The sequence below is a fragment of the Pleurodeles waltl genome, chromosome 2_2, assembly GCF_031143425.1.
Source record: "Pleurodeles waltl isolate 20211129_DDA chromosome 2_2, aPleWal1.hap1.20221129, whole genome shotgun sequence".
NCBI lineage: Eukaryota > Metazoa > Chordata > Amphibia > Caudata > Salamandridae > Pleurodeles > Pleurodeles waltl.
Window position 1 is genome coordinate 1,117,918,597 of NC_090439.1, and position 20,276 is coordinate 1,117,938,872.

Sequence of the window (20,276 nt, forward strand, 5' to 3'; positions counted from 1 at the left end):
CAAAAAAAGAAAGAATGTGAAGTTGTGGAATGTAACTGCTGCTCATGGAAAGCGCTGATAACAGTTGGGTCTAGGTCACACTATAAAACATGGCAGAAGAAGTAGTAGTACCTCAATCGCAGCACGAGCAGCGGATAAGACACTAGTTAATATCAATCTGTACTTGGTCACAAACAAAAGGAAGTGGTGCTCGTATGTTCTGCCGAATTAGAAGGCAGCAAGAGGAGAGTGACGAGGATGCCAACAAATGGTAAGTAGTGGGCGGGCTAAAAGCCCCTTTATATACACAAACATTTCACACACAAGATTGTCACCATAGTGGCAGATTAGCGTGCTGCCTGCAGGTTCAACCTAAAAAAGGTACCTAGAGTGCAATAGCCAACCACAGCTGCAAGTTGTGCCTGCTGCCCATTGATGGTTTTTCTCCTATACGGGAAGAACATCACTATCGTACACTGCTCTTACTGTGGCGCTGCAGCCATTTACTATGATGGCGACCACTTTGTTATATTTTGTATATCCCTTTTCCCCACTCCATGTTTTTCAGCTTTGGTCAGTGCTCTGGTTGCTTCCTGCCACGCTCAGTAGGACTTGCATTTCAGCAGCAACCTCCTTTTGCAGCAGGGTAGGGCCAAATTATATGGCAGCGTTGAATAAATTATGCAGCAAGAAAAGGCAAGTTGTGTTGCTCAATACAGTACATTTTGTGATGGTATTACTTCATTATTTTGTCATTTTTAGATCGAGTCTGGGCAGCGACTGTGCCGTCTCTCGACATGTTCTAATCTACTTCTGTGGGCTTTCACCACACCCATCTCACTCCCATCACTTTCATTTGTTCCGTGGCCTGCCTTTCCAAATTCCTTTGATTTCGTAGGTAAATGCTTTAGGTTTGTCCCGCCTTGAGGCTGTTTTGTTACCGCCTTTGAGACTGAGCCTGTTACATGGATTATTGCACAGTTGGCCATATACCTTAGTGTGGTGCACTACTTTTTTTTTTTTGCCTCTCAGCTTTGTTTCCGTATGTTATTTCTTCCTCTTCCTTGTTTTTGGGCATGCCTCTTTTTCTTTGTGGTGTCTGCGCCCAAAGGCTGCAAACTGGAGTTTTTTTTTTTAAATCTATTTATTTTTGAAGTTTCACATAGCGTGAACTCAATCGGAGGAACACTTTACATGAGTGCCACTTATGTATGTGAAGATTCATATTGCACAAACCCAATCGGAGGAGCGCTTTACATGAGTACCACTTGCGTACAAGCTTAGCAGTTGAAAAATACACAAACTGGCACATTTAAAAAAAACACAGAATTCCTCAATGCGGCTCTCCCTGCGCAGCGGGAGAGCTGATACTACAATATTCACTACACTTGGGAAACTCTCCCCATAATGCTTTGCAGGCCATTTCTTTTACAAAACATTTTGGCCCATAACTCGGCCTGTGATGGTCCTGCAACAATGGGACCACCACCCAGCACGATGCACTTGTTCTGTCTATGTCATCTCTGGGTCCCCTCACTAGGTTGGGTGGAACCCCAAACTAGTAACCTCTCTCACCATTCAGTGTCTTGTTAGGCTCTCATGGCTGGAATGTTTGTTTTACAATTGGAAGTAGTTTGAGGTTTAAGGGCCTTGTTTGTAATATTATTGCAATAGGCCTGCTAGGTCTGAAAATGTATAAGGCACTATGCCTTCTAGGGGCTAAATATATGGTAACACTGCGTTACTTTCTGCCATTCCCTTTTCATGGGGTTATGCCCTCTAGCGGCTGCATATATGGTTACAGGACCATGTTTCTTCCAAATTCTATTTTTATTGTGGTGTCCTCTGGGGGCTGGTCTGAGCATTACAGTAAAGATACTACAATATATGCTGCACTCGGAAACCTGCTCTATAATGCTTTGCAGGGCAATCCGTTTACATTTTTTCACATTGTTTCAACATTTTCGCCCATAACTCACTGTGTGGTGGTCCTAGGCCAAAGGAACGACCATCAAAACTTTCAGCATGACACACACTTTCTGTTTAGGTCATCTCTGGGTCCCCACACTAGATTGGGAGAACCCCAAAATAATAACCCCTCCCACAATTCAGTGTCTCGTTAAGCTCTCTCATGACTGGAGCTTTTGTTTCACAGCTGGGAGTGTTTGTGTTTTAACCGGTTCTGTGCCGAGGACGTAGTGGTTACGTCCTTAGGCACAGTGCTGCACAGTGCGAGCGCGCGCTTTTTGTCACAGAGCCTCCCCCATCGCGCTGGAAGCTCAGCTGGGAGTGTTTGTTTCTGATGGATACAACTACCTGTGGATTCCTCACCTCATGAATACTCCCATGGCGCCAGCATTCGACGGAAATCTTCTTACTAGTCTCTGCACGTCGACGAGGACGTCACTGTCGCCCACGCGACGCCGTCTGACGTCATACAGGCAATAAGAGGTCCTCGACGACGTGCGGACGTCAGTTCCCTTTTTTCCGTGCATTCGAAACGGTTATCTTCGAGGGAGCAACTGTTACTCTTGCGGTTACAGTGTATATCTTGCTGCGTAGTCTTTCGCTGTGGAAATAATGTCGCAGAGAAAGTCTGGATTTAAGCCTTGTCGTGAGTGTGGAGGCAAGATGTCGGTGACGGATCCTCATTCCGATTGCCTTTGGTGTTTGAGCTCCGACCACAACGTCTCGACTTGTGATTCATGTCAGCACATGAATCCAAAGGCTCTTAAAGAACGTGAGGCGAAGCTGTTTATGGCCAAGTCAAAGGAGAAACATCACAAGAAGTCTTCTCCAAGACATCGGCGTCATCGAGACTCCCGGCGCCGTAGAGAATCTCGGCGTCATTCAAGGGAGGCTCGTTCCAGGTCTCCGGATCGGCGCCGAAGAACATGGGAGGTCAGCCCCACGGTTACGCCGCATCCTTCGACGCCGTTGCCTTCTCCGGCGTCTCCAACTTCACCTGGACAGGCGTCGGTGATTGAGGTATTGGAGCCTCAGGTGTTTTCTCCGGCGCAGACGCCGAGGCCGGTGTCGGGGTCGCCTCCCAGACAGGCACCCCAGTATCCGGCTTTTCCCACCCCTGGAGCCGATAGTTCCGCATTCTTGAATGCGATGTATGCCATCTTCCAACAGATGGCTCCAGGGGGTGCTCCGGCTGGGCCTTTGGCCTTTTCTTTGGGTGATCCTGCGCCTCTTCGGCCGGCACCCTTTATGCCCTTTCTCCCGTTTGGGAACGTGGGCTCGGCGCCAGTGTCGGCGCCGGTGGCCGCTCCGGTGGCTTCGGAAGGATTGGCCCCAGGGATTTCCATCCCGTCGACGTCGAGATTTCGGCCTGTGACTCCGGTGGGTCCATCCGTTTCAACTGCTCTTCAGTCGGCGCCGAAGTTACCTGTGGCGCCGGATGCGGCGTCGGTGGCTTCGGAAGATCGGCGCCGATCTCCGACTTCGGCGGAGGCATTGTCGACTCCGCGGATTGAGCAACGACTGCATTCAAGGAGACGTGCTCTCCGGGTACTAGAAGAGCAGGAGTACCAACGAGCCCTAGAGGAAGGAGAGCTAGAGGACTCGGGTGATGGGCTGCGTGGACTGGAGTCGGCCAGTGGGCTGGACACTTCCCCTGAGTGGGACCTTTCGTCCCCGGGGGAATATACTGAGGAGGCTTCTTCCTTTCATGCAGTGGTACGGAAGGCAGCTAGTTTTTTGGACCTGCCTTTGCCGGTGGTGGAGGCGAAACAAAACCTTTTGACAGAGGTGTTACATCCGGCCTCAGCCGCGGCGGAGCCTCTGTTACCTTTTAATGACGCTCTGCTGGATCCGGTTTTAGAGGTGTGGAAGAGGCCGGCATCTTCCCCAGCAGTTCACAGAGCCGCGGCCAGGAGGTATCGGGCGGCTCCAACTGACCCTGGTTTTCTGTCCAGGCACCCTACGCCGGAGAGCTTGGTGGTGCAGGCCTCCTGTTCGTCCAAGTCAGCGCCTGGTTCTTTTCCGACGGTGCCTGGGGACAGAGATTCAAAGAAGCTAGAGGCGCAGTCGAAGAAGATTTTTTTGTCCTGCAGTCTGGCGTTAAAAGCCACCAATGCAACCTGTATCCTGGGGAGGTATATTCATGCTCTGATGGATGACATCTCCTCTTCGTTTACAGAGCTTCCCCAGGGTCTTTTGGATCTTGTCTCAAATGCCCAGGCTGCTGCGACCCAAATTATCCAGACGGGACTGGATACCACCGACTCGGTAGCCAGAGCAATGGGCACAACTGTGGTGGCAAGGAGACAGGCCTGGCTCCGTAACTCGGGCTTTTCGGCTGATGTACAGTCCACATTGTTGGATCTCCCGTTTGATGGGGACAAACTGTTTGGGGCTAAGGCTGATTCGGCCTTGGAATGTTTTAAGGAAAGCAGGGCCACGGCTAAGTCGTTAGGGCTCCAAGCTCCTTCTTCCACGGCCTCTTCCAGGTTTTTCAGGAGGTTTCGTGGATTTGGGCGTGGCTCTTCCTCCTCTTCCTTTCGGGGAAGATATCAGCAACCTGCCTCTTCCCATCCCTATAGATCTTTTAGGGGGAGAGGTAGGGTCCGCACCAGAGGAGCCTCTCAGCAGCACTCTGCCTCTTCCTCATCCTCTGGCGGGGTGCAGCAGGGGAAGCAGCCTTAGGCTTCCACCATTTCCAACTCACGCCTCTCCTGTAGGGGGAAGATTACAGCATTTTCTCACCAAATGGGAGACTGTTACGTCGGACAATTGGGTTCTCAGTGTTGTGGGAAAAGGCTACACCCTTCCTTTTCGGGAGTTTCCGCCCCTCATCCCGCCCCGCCCTTCGTATTGTTCACAAGAACACCTCCTGTTGCTAGAACAGGAGGTAGAAGTCCTCCTTTTAAAGGGCGCGGTGGAGTTGGTCCCGGAGCAGGAAAGGGGTCAAGGAGTTTACTCAAGGTATTTCCTGATTCCCAAGAAGGATGGTCGTTTGAGACCAATTCTGGACCTGAGGATCTTGAATTGGTTCCTCAAGCAGGAAAAATTCAAGATGCTGACCCTAGCACAGGTGCTTTTGGCGTTGAACAAGGAAGACTGGATGGTGTCTGTCGACTTGCAGGATGCATACTTTCATATCCCGATACTCAAGTCACACAGGAAGTATCTCCGGTTTGTGGTGGGATCGCAACACTATCAGTTTGCGGTCCTTCCGTTTGGTCTTACTTCAGCACCTCGAGTCTTCACGAAGGTGATGTCGGTGGTTGCGGCAGAACTCAGAAGGAAGGGAATAGCAGTATTCCCTTACTTGGACGACTGGTTGATCAAAGCCAAGTCCCCGGAGCTTGTGTCGCATCATCTGCAGTCAACAACCCAGTTGTTGTTCGACCTGGGTTTTTCGGTGAACGAGCCCAAATCTCACCTAGAGCCCTCTCAGCGCCTCCTGTTCATAGGGGCAGTACTGGATACAACATTGGGTCGGGCCTTTCCTCCGCCTCAGCGGATTCAAGATATTCAGGATTTGGTTCCAATGTTTCGAAATGGAGCGGTAGTTCCAGTCCTCAAGGTCCTTCGTCTGCTCGGTCTTTTTGCCTCCTGCATTCTGTTGGTCACGCATGCTCGCTGGCACATGAGGGCTCTTCAGTGGTGCCTCCGAAGGCAGTGGTCTCAACACAGAGGGGATCTAGAGGGTACTGTCAAGATCTCCAGAGATGCTGCTGTGGATTTGAAGTGGTGGATTGTAAGCAACAATCTTTCGCAAGGAAAGCCGTTCCAGCAGTCGCCACCAGTGGCCACAGTCATAACGGATGCTTCCACTCTAGGGTGGGGAGCTCATCTGGGGGATCTGGAGATCAAAGGTCTTTGGTCTCCAGAGGAACAGATTTTTCACATCAATCTGTTAGAATTACGGGCTGTACGTCTGGCTCTCAAGGCCTTCCTCCCTTCCCTTCGTGGTCAGTCGGTACAGGTCCTAACGGACAATACTACCACGATGTGGTACATAAACAAGCAGGGAGGAGTGGGGTCGTACCTTCTCTGCAGAGAAGCTCTTCGACTATGGTCCTGGGCAAAGGACCATCGGATTTGCTTGATAGCAAACCATCTGGCCGGAGTTTTGAACGTGCGTGCGGACAGTCTCAGTCGCCGCTTCTCGGCAGACCACGAGTGGCGTCTCCATCCAGATCAAGTCCGTTTAATCTTCCAGAGGTGGGGGTTTCCTCGGGTAGATCTGTTCGCCACTCGAGAGAACGCGCATTGTCCGTTGTTCTGCAGCCTTCAGTATCCGATGCAGGAAGCGTTGGGGGACGCGTTTCAAATGACCTGGTGCGGCCAGTTGCTTTACGCGTTTCCTCCCATACCCTTGATTCCTCGAGTATTGAGGAAGATTCGCCAAGACCGGGCTCTAGTAATCTTAATAGCTCCGGATTGGCCAAGGAGGGTGTGGTACTCCGACCTTCTCCAACTCTCAATGTGCCCGCCGCTCCGTCTCCCTTTCAGGGCAGACCTCCTCTCGCAGTCGCAGGGGCAGGTTCTACACCCCAACCTCCAGAGTCTGCACCTACATGCCTGGAGATTGAACGGGGCAACCTGAGTTCCTTCTCTCTCCTGCCTGAGGTAGTGGATGTTATATTAGCGGCCAGGCGACACTCCACTAAATCTATCTACGCTAATAGGTGGTCTAAATTTGTTGCGTGGTGTGGAGAGAGGCAGATTGATCCTTTGCATGCTCATCTATCGGACGTTTTGTCTTTTGCTCTATCTCTGGCGCAGAAAGGTTGTGCAGTGGCTACCATTAAAGGTTATTTATCGGCCTTGTCAGCCTTCTTATGTCTTCCAGACCAACCATCTTTATTTAAATCCCCTATTGTTATCAGATTCTTGAAAGGTCTTCTAAATCAATATCCTCCAAAGCCATTCGTTATGCCGCAATGGGATTTGTCCTTAGTCCTGACTTTCCTTATGGGGTCCCCTTTTGAACCTATGCATTCTTGCCCCTTGAGGTATTTGGTTTTAAAAACAGTCTTCCTGATAGCTATAACATCAGCAAGGAGAGTGAGTGAGTTGCAGGCCTTATCAGTAAAACCCCCTTATACAACTTTTTATGGGGATAAGGTGGTGTTGAGGACCAAGGCTGCTTTCCTCCCGAAGGTTGTTTCACCCTTCCATTTGGCTCAGGCAATTACTTTGTCCACGTTCTATCCTCCGCCTCATCCTTCCAAAGAGGAAGAAAGACTGCACCGTCTGGACCCAAAGAGAGCGTTGAGCTTCTTTATCGATAGAACAAAGGATTTCAGGCTGGAGGATCAGCTGTTTATTGGATACGTGGGCAAGAGGAGAGGAAAGGCAGTCCACAAGAGAACACTATCCAGGTGGGTTGTTCTTTGCATTAAAATATGTTACTCTTTGGCAAAGAAGGATCCTCCTGAGGGCATTAGAGCTCATTCCACCAGAGCTAAGTCGGCCACTTCGGCCTTGGCCAGAGGTGTTCCTGTGGTCGACATCTGCAAGGCCGCAACTTGGTCGTCCCTTCACACTTTTGCAAAACATTACTGTTTGGATTCTGAGGTTAGAAGGGACGGCCATTTTGCACGGTCAGTGCTGCAGGATTTCTTGGTTTGACCATTTAGGCACCCACCGCCGGGCGTGGTACTGCTTTGGGACTCTATTCATGAGGTGAGGAATCCACAGGTAGTTGTATCCATCAGAAGAACGAGTTACTTACCTTCGGTAACGACTTTTCTGGTGGATACATTAGCTACCTGTGGATTTCTCACGGTCCCACCCGCCTCCCCGTTGCCTTTCTGGTCTTGCCAAGTAATCCTTGAGTGCGCTCCTCTTGGTCTTTGAGGGTGCAATAGATGTATATATAATATATTTATATATATATATGTATATATGTATATATCTTTATGTATATACTTGGTGTGTGTATATATTTTAAAAGAGAGAGTTTTATATATATATATATATGTACATAAAAAGATTTACAGTTATTCATACAATGTGGTGTATTTTTACAATATAATGGATGTTGCCTTGCTCTTTCATTGCATTGCCTGGTTGTTCTCATGCACGTAAAAAATGATTGGTACTGACGTCCGCACATCGTCGAGGACCTCTTATTGCCTGTATGACGTCAGACGGCGTCGCGTGGGCGACAGTGACGTCCTCGTCGACGTGCAGAGACTAGTAAGAAGATTTCCGTCGAATGCTGGCGCCATGGGAGTATTCATGAGGTGAGGAATCCACAGGTAGCTAATGTATCCACCAGAAAAGTAGTTACCGAAGGTAAGTAACTCGTTCGTTTTAACCGGTTCTGTGCCGAGGACGTAGTGGTTACGTCCTTCGGCACAGTGCTGCACAGTGCGAGCGCATGCTGTTTGTCACAGAGCCTCCCCCATCGCGCTGGAAGCTCAGCTTCCAGCGCGATCGAAAGAGAAATGCTTTGCATTTCTCTTTCGATCACGTGGGGGAGGCCCGGAGAGGCTTCAAAGGGAAGGAAATGTATTTCCTTCCCTTTGAAGTCTCTCCAAGCGTTTCAAAAGCCGGATTGCTTGCAATCCAGCTTTTGAAACGCCCACTAGACACCAGGGATGTATTTTTTATTTATGTAACTGACATAAGGGAGCGACCCCTTGGCCATTATTAGGCCCATCTGCCCCCCGGGGGGGAGGGGGGGGCAGAAACCTCTAGGCACCTGGGATAATTTTTTTGTTTTTTTTGTTTTAGGTGTGGGGAGCGACCCCTTAGGCAAGGGTCGCTCCTATAGGGGGCAAATTATATTTAGGCCATTTCTGCCCCCCTTGGGGGCAGATTGGCCTATTTTTATGAGGCCAATCTGCCCCCAAGGGGAGCAGAAACCACTAGACACCAGGGAGTTTTTTGTTGTTGTTTGTTTTTCACGTAAGGGGAGCGACCCCTTAGGCAAGGGTCGTTCCCCTGGGGGCAAATTTATTTTAGGCCATTTCTGCCCCCCAGGGGGGCAGATCAGCCTATTTTAATTAGGCCGATAAACCACTAGGCACCGGGGATTTTTTGTTGTTGTTGTTGTTTTACAGATGGGGAGCATCCCCTTAGGCAAGGGTCGCTCCCCTGGAGGGGCAAATTGTATTTAGGCCATTTCTGCCCACTTTGGGGGCAGACAGGCCGATTTTAGGAAACCACTAGGCACCAGGGATCTTTTTTTTGCGCTGTCACGCAAGGGGAGCGACCTTGTAGGCGGAGGGGGGCAAATTTATTTTAGGCCATTTCTGCCCCCCCGTTGGGGCAGATCGGCCTATTGTTATCAAGCTAGGCGCCAGGGCAATTTTATTTTTTTTTTGTTTTTTTTGTTTTTTTAGAGATGGGGAGCGACCCCTTAGGCAAGGGTCGCTCGCCTGGAGGGGCTAATTGTATTTAGGCCATTTCTGCCCGCTTTGGGGGCAGATCGGCAGATTTTAGGTCAATCTGCTCCCAAGGGGGCAGAAACCACTAGGCACCAGGGATCTTTTTTTTTGTGGCGTCACGCAAGGGGAGCGACCTTGTATGCAAGGGTCGCTCCCCGGGGGGGTGAGGGGGCAAATTTATTTTAGGCCATTTCTGCCCCCCTGGGGGCAGATCGACCTATTGTTATTAGGCCGATCTGCCCCTAGGGGGGGCAGAAACCTCTAGGCGCCAGGGCAATTTTTTTTTTTTTTTTTTTTTTTTTAGAGATGGGGAGCGACCCCTTAGGCAAGGGTCGCTCCCCTGGAGGGGCAAATTGTATTTAGGCCATTTCTGCCCGCTTTGGAGGCAGATTTTAGGTCAATGGGGCAGAAACCACTAGGCACCAGGGATCTTTTTTTTTTGCGCCGTCACGCAAGGGGAGCGACCCCGTAGGCAAGGGTCGCTCCCCGGGGGGGGTGGGGTGGGGGCAAATTTATTTTAGGCCATTTCTGCCCCCCCTGGGGCCGGCTGAGCTAGAGGCCAAAATCCACAGGTAGGCACTTTGCAAAAAACACCTCTGTTTTCTGTGAAAAAATGTGATGTGTCCACGTTGTAGGCCCACCCACACAAGTGAGGTACCATTTTTATCGGGAGACTTGGGGGAACGCTGGGTGGAAGGACATTTGTGGCTCCTCTCAGATTCCAGAACTTTCTGTCACCTAAATGAGAGGAAAAAGTGTTTTTTTTAGCCACATTTTGAGGTTTGCAAAGGATTCTGGGTAACAGAACCTGGTCAGAGCCCACAAGTCACCCCATCTTGGATTCCCCTAGGTTTCTAGTTTTCAGAAATGTGCTGGTTTGCTAGGTTTCCCCAGGTGCCGGCTGAGCTAGAGGCCAAAATCCACAGGTAGGCACTGTTTTCTGTGAAAAAATGTGATGTGTCCATGTTGTGTTTTGGGCCATTTCCTTTCGTGGGTGCTAGGCCTACTCGCAAAAGTGAGGTACCATTTTTATCGGGATACTTGGGGGAACGCTGGGTGGAAGGAAATTTGTGGCTCCTCTCTGATTCCAGAACTTTCTGTCACCGAAATGTGAGGAACATGTGTTTTTTCTAGCCACATTTTGAGGTTTGCAAAGGATTCTGGGTAACAGAACCTGGTCAGAGCCCCACATGTCACCCCATCTTGGATTCCCCTAGGTCTCTAGTTTTCAAAAATGCACAGGTATGGTAGGTTTCCCTAGGTGCCGGCTGAGCTAGAGGACAAAATCTACAGGTAGGCACTTTGCAAAAAACACCTCTGTTTTCTTTCAAAAAATGTGATGTGTCCACGTTGCATTTTGGGGCATTTCCTGTCGCGGGCGCTAGGCCTACCCACACAAGTGAGGTATCATTTTTATCGGGAGACTTGGGGGAACATAGAATAGCAAAACAAGTGTTATTGCCCCTTGTCTTTCTCTACATTTTTTCCTTCCAAATACAAGAGAGTGTGTAAAAAAGACGTCTATTTGAGAAATGCCCTGTAATTCACATGCTAGTATGGGCACCCCGGAATTCAGAGATGTGCAAATAACCACTGCTCCTCAACACCTTATCTTGTGCCCATTTTGGAAATACAAAGGTTTTCTTGATAGCTATTTTTTACTCTTTATATTTCAGCAAATTAATTGCTGTATACCCGGTATAGAATGAAAACCCACAGCAGGGTGCAGGTCATTTATTGGCTCTGGGTACCTAGAGTTCTTGATGAACCTACAAGCCCTATATATCCCCGCGACCAGAAGAGTCCAGCAGACGTAACGGTATATTGCTTTCAAAAATCTGACATTGCAGGAAAAAGTTACAGAGTAAAACGTAGAGAAAAATTGCAGATTTTTGAAAGCTCAATTTCAATATTTTTTATTTCAGTTGTTATTTTCTGTAGGAAACCCTTGTAGGATCTACACAAATTACCCCTTGCTGAATTCAGAATTTTGTCTACTTTTCAGAAATGTTGCGGTGTCTGGGATCCAGCACTGGTTTCATGCCCATTTCTGTCACTGACTGGAAGGAGGCTGAAAGCACAAAAAATCGTAAAAATGGGGTATGTCCCAGTAAAATGCCAAAATTGTGTTGAAAAATTGGGTTTTCTGATTCAAGTATGCCTGTTCCTGAAAGCTGGGAAGCTGGTGATTCTAGCACAGCAAACCATTTGTTGATGCCATTTTCAGGGGAAAAAACACAAGCCTTCTTCTGCAGCCCCTTTTTCGCATTTTTTTGAAAAAAACGAAATTTTCACTGTATTTTGGCTAATTTCTTGGCCTCCTTCTGGGGAACCCACAAAGTCTGGGTACCTCTAGAATCCCTAGGATGTTGGAAAAAAAGGACGCAAATTTGGCGTGGGTAGCTTATGTGATCAAAAAGTTATGAGGGCCTAAGCGCGAACTGCCCCAAATAGCCAAAAAAAGTCTGGGCACAGGAGGGGGAAAAGGCCTGGCAGCGAATGGGTTAAGGGCCTTGTTTCTAATATTATTCTAGTAGGCCTCAAAATGTGTAATGCACTATGCCTTCTAGGGACTAAGTATATGGTTACATTGCATTACATGCTGCCATTCTCTTTTCAGTTGGTAATGCTCTCTAGGGGCTGACTACATGGTTGCATGAACATGTTTCTTAGACATGCTATTTTTATTGTGATGCCCTATAAGGGGCTGTTCTGAGCATTACGGTCAAGATACTACAATATCCGCTGCACTCGGAAACTCACCCCATAATGCTTTGTAGGGCATTCCTTCTACTAAACATTTTCACCTTAACTCACCGTGTGGTGGTCCTAGGACAATGGGACCACCATCAAAATGTTAAGCACAACAAGCTATTTCTGTCTAGGTCAGTGGTTCCCAACCTTTTGATTTCTGTGGACCCCCACTTTAACATTAATAGAACCCAGGGACCCCCACTGAATCATCACTAGAATCCGGGGACCCCCGCCTGAGTCATTACTGGAAGCTGGGGATCTAATTTGTCAATATTTGTTAATATTTTTTAATTTTCTAGGCTCTCGCGGACCCCCTGAGAAGGCTTCGCGGACCCCCAGGGGTCCCCGGACCACAGGTTGGGAACCACTGGTCTAGGTCATCTGTGGTTACCCATACTAGGTTGAGAGAGGGGGCAAAATAATAACCCTTGCCACCATTCAGTGTCTTTTTAAGTTCTCTCACGGCTGGAACATTTGTTTTACAACTGGGAGTAGTTTGTGTTTTAAGGGCCTTGTTTGTAATATTATTCTAGTAGGCCTGCTGCTCCTGAAAATGTGTAATGCACTACGCCCTCAAGGGGCTAAATATATGGTTATGCGGAATTACTGTGTGGTGTTCCTAGGACAATGAGACCACTGTTGAAACGGTCATCTTTGGGTCCCCAAACTGGTTGGGAGACCCCAAAATAATAATATAAATAGATATAATAAATAATGGCAATATTTTCATTTTTGCTGCACATAGAGGAAGAAGGTAAATGGAAGTGCTTTAGTTGTATGCAGGGCCACTGGAATTACGTGGGAGGGATGACCAAATTATGCTTTAGCGATGACCAATTTATGTGGCAAGAAAAGTCCAGTTATGCATTTACAACGCTTATAACTCTGAAGCAAATGCAAGACCTATTGCATGGCAAATGCATGTTAAACTTGTTAACACTGCTTATCGGTTGCAGGTCATTAGTACCAGTATACCATCCGAATATAGCAATAAGCAACAGAAAGGTCAGCCTTTGTGAAGGACCTTCCACTGCGCTGCAACGCGTGTCACTGCCTTTGTTTTTTAGTAACGTTTGAGCTGTTTGAGCTCATAACAAAATTATATTTGGTAAAATCTGCACATAACGCAGCAGATGATGAATTATATGGCAAAAGCGGCAAATATATAACTACGTGATTATCGCCGCAGCCGCACAATCGCATAATTCCAGTGGCCCAGGGTGTGATGTTCTGCATTCTGCCAGCTTCGAGCACCTCAGAGATTTACAGACACTTCAGGGAAAGTAGGTCTGCCAATTGCTGCGGTAACAGATGCTGGCAGGTCCCTTCTGGGGGCGAGCAGGGCACGTCTGGGCACAGTCAACTGGGTGGCAAGCTTTTTTTACCCTAAGCCTTCCCTTCTCTTCCATCTGTCTGTGGATGCATACCAATTCGGAGTTCCTTCCTTTAGCCCAGTTATTTTTGACATCTGGAAGGCCATTGGGTGGCCTTACCCTGAAGAGGCTAAAGATGACTCCCACGATTCCTGACAGTACTTAATTTGTGCTTGTTGTTTCCGCTGCTGAGCACCAGCACTTATTTTTGAGGGCCGGGGCTTATTCTTCTGTCGCAAGCATTTGCTGCGAGCAAAAGACTCATATGGGAAAAACGGAAGAAGGGAAAAACGAAAAAGCGCCACAAAGGTAGAAAGCTGCAAGAGTGAGCTGAAGGGGCAGGGACCCAGCCCAAGCCTTTGCAAAAACTGCATCATGCCGTTACTACCCTGCATGCAAAGTTCAGCTAGCCCAACAAAGTCTGCATCTCATACACAATCGCCTTTTCTCTTTGTAACATGTCATCTAGCATCTGTTAACAAAAAGGCTTCTTGAACAGCAATCTAGCTCGGTGCCCAAGTGTGATAGCACCTTTTGTGGCCCCACTCTGTTTTCTCCAGGGGAACGCAGATATTCTGCATCATCTCTTGAAAAGTGGACAACATTCCAGCACACTCCTCTGAACCTGTGATCCTACCAATAAACAATTTTCCAAATAATGGGTAATTTCATGAACCCCTGATTAATGTTCGAAAGCCCACTGCAAAAGCGAACTGAATTTTTCAACAACGCACATGAAACAGAACATCCCATCTGCAGTGCTTTGTCCACAAAAAAACGATCAAATGGAATACATAGTAAGTCATAGTCCTAATTGGGCAGTAGTCTAAGGGAGGCCGACTTGATGTCTGTCTTCAGCATCTATGCTCCTAAATCTGCCTTCCTCGCGAATTCAAATGCCACATCTACAGAAGCATAGGATACAGTTGTCAATTCTTGTGCTACATGATCATTCGCTGAACGACCCTCCATGACAAGTGCCCCTACACCTCTACCCGCTGCTTCCACCCCTGACTCTGCAAGGAGTCCTGTAAATGGTTGATAGATCAATGGCAAGCAAGTCACCATAGGTAGTGGTTGCTGATCTACTGGCGGTCATCGTATATAGTTACAAATCATTCCCAGGTCATCACATTTACCCTTTATAGTTATGTAGCTGAGCCCGAAATGCCTGATCGTATCGCCCACAAACCAGTCCCGCAAATGAAGATCTGCTGTCTTGTTTTTTTCATTTTTTGCACTTCGTCCTGTGCAGTTTGATGGTGTTCTGGCTTCGGGTGTGCAGAGAACCACCAGAGATGATAAACTTGACTGCAGGATATGCAGGGGTGTTGATCGTGGCAACTTTGTAAATGATGCAGCTTGTTTTGAATATGGTGCAGGCCAACAAAAGAAACCAACGGAGTTCCATCAGGAAGTGGGTGACATGATCATACTTCTTCATGTCCTGGATGCGTGTAGTGTGCCCCTAAGAAGTGCCAGTGTGGTTCTGGGAGGCCATGTGTAAGGCAATACCTCCATGCAGATGCAAAGATTACAGAGGCTTGAATGGCAGTTCTGAAGCCCCTTTCTGCAAGATACAGTTTGACTTTCTTTAGAAGAGAGATCTGATACCAGGTCTTCTTTGGTTTTCTGGCATTGTGCTCCTTGAGGGTGATGTTGGTGTTCAGGGTGAATCCCCATCTCACTGCTCAGCATCCTCAGAGAACGTTGGCGTTGGAAGCAGTCAAGGGTCATGTCATTGAAGCAGATTTGTACTGTATCTTTTTTGTTGTTCTTGGTAAATTACAGGAAATCTGACTTTTATGGGTTGAGCTTCAATCCAATCAGGGGCATGAGTTCAACCATTAGGTTGTCTATGCAGAAGTGTTTGATGGTTCTGAAGGTTTGATCTTCTCTTTTGTGTTGACCTTTGTTTGTTGGTAGGGCTATGAACAGTGAGATGGGGGTGGCAAAGTGTTGGGCCAGTCCAGGGGTAGGGTGGTTTGCATTAGATTGTTGCTGATGTTGAGAAGATAAGGTCAAGGATGTGGCCTTTGGAGTGTGGTGGTTGTGTAACATGCTGTACCACATTGAATTTACTGATTAGGGTTAGGAGGGTGTCCCTTTTTGAGCTTGTGCTGTCTGGGAGGTTAAAGTCACCCAAGAGGGTTGTGTGGGCATCTTGAATGGTCGAGGTTGTGAGGGGGATCTGAGAATTCATCAAGTGTTTGTTCTGCCTGGGAGGCCTGTTGACATGGAAGGTGGCGGTCTGAGTTGCAAAGAGTGAGAAATGGCATGTCCGTGACATGCGTGTTACTTGCTTGCTTAGTGTGAAGGGCCATATATGACAGCAAGGACTACTGCCTTCTTATGTGTGTGGTCTATGTGATGGATGCTACAAGCCCACGAACAAGTGAAAGTGATGGGTGTGAGATGGGCGTGGTTAAAAGCCCACAGAATACGTACAACAGGTCAAAAATTGCTTGCAGGCTCGACCTAACAACTATTTCAGGCCTGCCAATCTAGGAAGGGCCACCCTGAAGAGATTCGAACCCGAGGTCGGCAGGTGGTGCATGTGCAACAACCTGCTCAGGCCGCAGGAGTCACCCTTGGATACAGCCCGTCATGCTTGCTTCAGTCTCCCTCAGGGAGGTAACGGCAGGCACTTCTGTTCCTATTTGTCTGTTTTTTGTCCTTCACTCTGACCTTCTGCCTTGTAAATAAAACATGTTATATTGCCTCTCGAGAGGCTGAGGCTGGAGCGTGTTCACTGCAGCAACTGCAAATAAAATAAAACCAGCAGCTGTTATTTAAGGTTCATGTTTACTCGGGGTCACCTCGCTGCCTTGGAGCGCGCGCTGCTGGAACACACAGGGGTTTGGTAGGGTGCGCGTGGAGCATGCTTTAACTATTGGTTTATTCTATACAAGCAGCGTCCGAAGTGTATAAAAAACAGTATGCGAATGGTGACCCTGAGTGCAATGGGCACGCGCCCAGCGAGTATGGAAGCAAGGCCAGAGACGGGATGAAATGAACAAAATACTCTGTAGCTATTTTTTTGTTCTTTCACCTACAGGTAACATAATGCAAAACGTAACGCGAACATCTTCAATGAAAAACAAATGCAGCTAAAATTTATCCATGGGAACTGCATATTTCTGGTAGGACAGATCGGTTGGTTAATGTGATACTTCAGATGTCTGTAGGTGTAACCAAGCAGTTACTTATTTGAATTCTAGTAGTTACTTAGGGGCTATAGTGAAGTCAATTTATAGTGCTAAAAGGACTAAGCGTGTGACAGAAAGTATTCTGTATATGTAAGTCATTAGTTTAGGTGTTGTTTAAATGCTTACAGTCATTTCAGAAGTTATGTTTTTAGTAATAAGCTGATTGTGCCCAGTGCAAACCCTTTTTGTAGATTTCCATTAAAGGGACAAATTCCAGATTCTATCAATTGAAGCCTATACTGGCTCCCAACCATGATTTCGAGTTGCTGATTAACAAATTGCACATATTTACATTTTTTTCAGGTAGCAGGCACCTTGGAGAGAAGGCTTGTTTCTTCTTTAGCTGCCTCTCACTTAACGATAGCGGAGGTCATTCTTCTCCCCTTTCAACCTGCAGCAACTCAACCGTTCAGGAACAGCTGTTTTTCTTTTTTAAATAAAAAGTATGGGAACTGTTTTGATCAATTTTAATAAAGATTGGGAATATCATTCCCCCCATCCCCCTTCCCCCTTTGACCGCTGTATAGAAGTGATATACTGTTATAAGTGATAGAAACACATTATTTGCGTCTGGTACAGGTCAATGAGTGATCTGGATCTCTGGCAACAGGATTAGCAATTTCAAGAGATTTGAGGGAGCAGGGCCATGGAATCTCTAGAATTTCTCAGGTCAGTTGTTTTTTATGTTATGTGTATCTGTAGAGTTTACTATCACTTAACCTGGTCTCGTTCTGTGTATGTGGAATGTGTATGAGTAGGAGCCCCGGGGAGTGGAGGGGTCTGGGTGGTTGTTGGAAGGAGATGCAACTGTTCAGTGATGTGGGGCCTGAATTGTGTAGTGCCTTGAATGTGTGAAGTAGACTAAGAGATATTTTGTGATGGCCTGGTATGTTGAAATATAAAGGTGAAATCTTAAATTCAAGAGGAAGGGCTGACCTGGAGCAGCATGTGGTCCATGGTGAGGATCTAAAATGTTGATCTTGCAGCACCCGGAAGATAGTGAAGCATCTGTGTGGACTTCTGCCTTGTAGCCACCAGACGGGCAGTCGACGACTTAAAAGAAGCTGCTGTTTCAAGTGACTGCAACAGATGGGTTATAAAGCAGTATAAAAAAATAGAACGTAACTGCACTTGAGATATTAATCTCCCCATCAAGAGCAGATCTTTCCTAGAGATATAAAGTGCATTGCACTGAAACAAAACCACTTCATTGAGGGAGGCTGCAAGTAGATAGCTCGGATAATTCCCCAAGGCAGAGGGACCACTGAGGCATCGATAGTCTAGTTGAACTTTGCATTGTATTATAAAATTTGTGTAGCGCTTCATACCCTGATGAAGCCTCAAAGAGCATCCCAGTGGTAGGCGAGAGGCTTCTCCACTGTGCATTGTTAGTGCCTGGGTTTTCATTGTGGCCTGTATGTGAAGCATTGGCTAGGAAGGCGAGGTTGAGAGGGATGCTCCAGTGGTTGGAGGAGACTTAGCCTGTGCTTAAGCATGGAGCACAGCAAAGAGATGTGAGGTAAAGCTAGTATTCTGGGGTCCAGATGTGCACGTTTCGACTTCTCAGGGACAGAAGAAAAGGCATTGCCTGTAAAAATGTACACATAGCACAGCACCTCGTAATGTTTTGGTTGCAAATTTACTCCAACATCCAGGCGCAGACAAAAGCTGTGGTTATTCAGATTGTTAATGAGGAACACACTCCTTTTTAGTTTGGAACTTTCATGTAAGTGATCTGAGTAATGTCTATCCCTAAAGAAAGTCTCTTTATATCTGACGTTTGCTGCCAGACACCTACTTTACTCAAAGAGGCACAGTAATCATATACGTGTTTTTACACTCATTTCTATGTAATGTCTATCCATGACTGACAGTCACTTTTTTTATTTTAAGGCTTTTATGGAGTGTACAGGAGTAATATTGCATCATGTCACAGGACTCAGAATTTATATACATAAGTACTGTATACCCATAAAATAATCCTAGATCTACATATAGACATTTTAAATTGATTGCCATTGTATTCTGAGCTCCTGTTCGGAATCTGACAATAAAAAGTAGGTGTATTTCACAGAGAATGTGTGTACCCACAACTATGAATGTAGGGTGAACTCCCACAGTAATGAACTGTACCACCTGTAGACGTTCATCTGCTGTACATATTACATTGTATGTTTTATTTGTGTTGTAAATTGCCATGTCTTGGAGGTACTAAGTAAACAACAAGGATGGTGTTGGGGCGTACCATGTCCTACAAGGGTTGACTGGTGAAACCCCTTTAAATTAGTATGCACTCGATGAGCTTTCTTAATGTAACCTCCAGTTTGTCCCAAATGATTCCAGTGCTGCCTAGATCTCATTTTATAATCTTGCATTCTACTCTCCCTTTCTGTTTTTTCCTTAGATAAGCAGTTCCTTGTTTTTTTCTTTAAACAAGTGAAGAAGAACCAGTCTGGTCGCTACGAGCAGGAGTTCCCCTACATCTCACCCTGCGGCAGGGAGAGGAACTTCATACGTTGTGATGATCTCCCCATCGTCTTCACCCAACTCCTCCGCGACGAAGGCCCCGACAATGAACGCCTGTCTTTTTGCGGTGGAGGAGACCGACTGACAATAAAGTTTGAACCAGAGAAGCTGGTGATGTTGCCTGAAAATGGACGTGTTTACCACCCTGCCCCTGAGAAAGCTGGCGGAGTGGGGCTGGTGAAGTCGGCGCTTGCCTTCGAACTTAGTTCCTTCTTTGAATACAGAGAAGGCCCTAGCAGTCCGCCAACACATTTCCAATGGAACAGTAGACGTTACAGCCTCACGAATGAGTTGTTGCCACTCCTCAGCGTTGAAAAGGAAATGTAAATAATGAAGGGAAGGCAGCTGCGATAAACCATAGGCTCTGCTAACCAGATTTTAAGTTGCATTGTGAAGGGTGGAGGGGTTATCAGTAACAGATATGAAATTCAAATTTACAGTCATATGCTTCTTGCAGATGCTCAAATTAAAACTTTGATGCCTGTTCTTGGATTTTATGTTCAACAATTACTTTGTGTTGTTTTTTCATTCTTACCATATGTAGGGGTGGGAATGCCTCCTGCATGATATACAGGCGTGGGTTCCCTGCCTTAAGTGGTCAGCTGGTATTGAAACTGGTATCCTGACTTTTATTTCTGGCCCTGGCATCACGCTAATCTGGCATAAATGTACATGTTAGGCTTGTGCCTGACCACATGAGGTCAAGGATCTGCTCTGTGGCCTGGAGGGGGCGTACCAAGCATGCCGCCGGAGTAGACAGCGGACTACTGTCCCTATCCTGGGAGTATCATGTAAAGCTTTGGGGGCAGCATACCATGTTTTGTGATTTCTAAAGTAACCAGATCTTTTTCCCTGTGTCACTGAGAACTTGGTCTACTGATCCCTGTTGTGCTGTTATGCGAAACCCAGATCTGAGCTCTGACATCACATGTACGTCAAGTGCGTATACGGCGAACACTTGCAACATGTATGGTAGTAGGACTCTGTAAGTGTGTATTTGAGAATTGAAGCCAGTGAGATCCATTTTGAATTGCATGTCACGCGATAGAGGGTGAAGATAGCTTCCTGGGGCAGGTGAA

The 20,276-nt window shown here is 47.1% G+C and overlaps 1 protein-coding gene across 2 annotated transcripts in view; it reads left to right on the forward strand.

The window, feature by feature from the left end:
* C2_2H8orf82 (chromosome 2_2 C8orf82 homolog) overlaps window positions 1–19,704 on the forward strand; it is a 134,526-nt gene extending 114,822 nt beyond the window's left edge. For both annotated transcript variants that reach the window (XM_069220916.1, XM_069220915.1), the window contains exon 3: window positions 19,076–19,704. In XM_069220916.1, coding sequence (XP_069077017.1) covers window positions 19,076–19,524 — 449 coding nt within the window. In that variant the 3' untranslated portion in view covers window positions 19,525–19,704. The remainder of the gene's footprint in view (window positions 1–19,075) is intronic.
* Window positions 19,705–20,276: the final 572 nt, after the last annotated feature.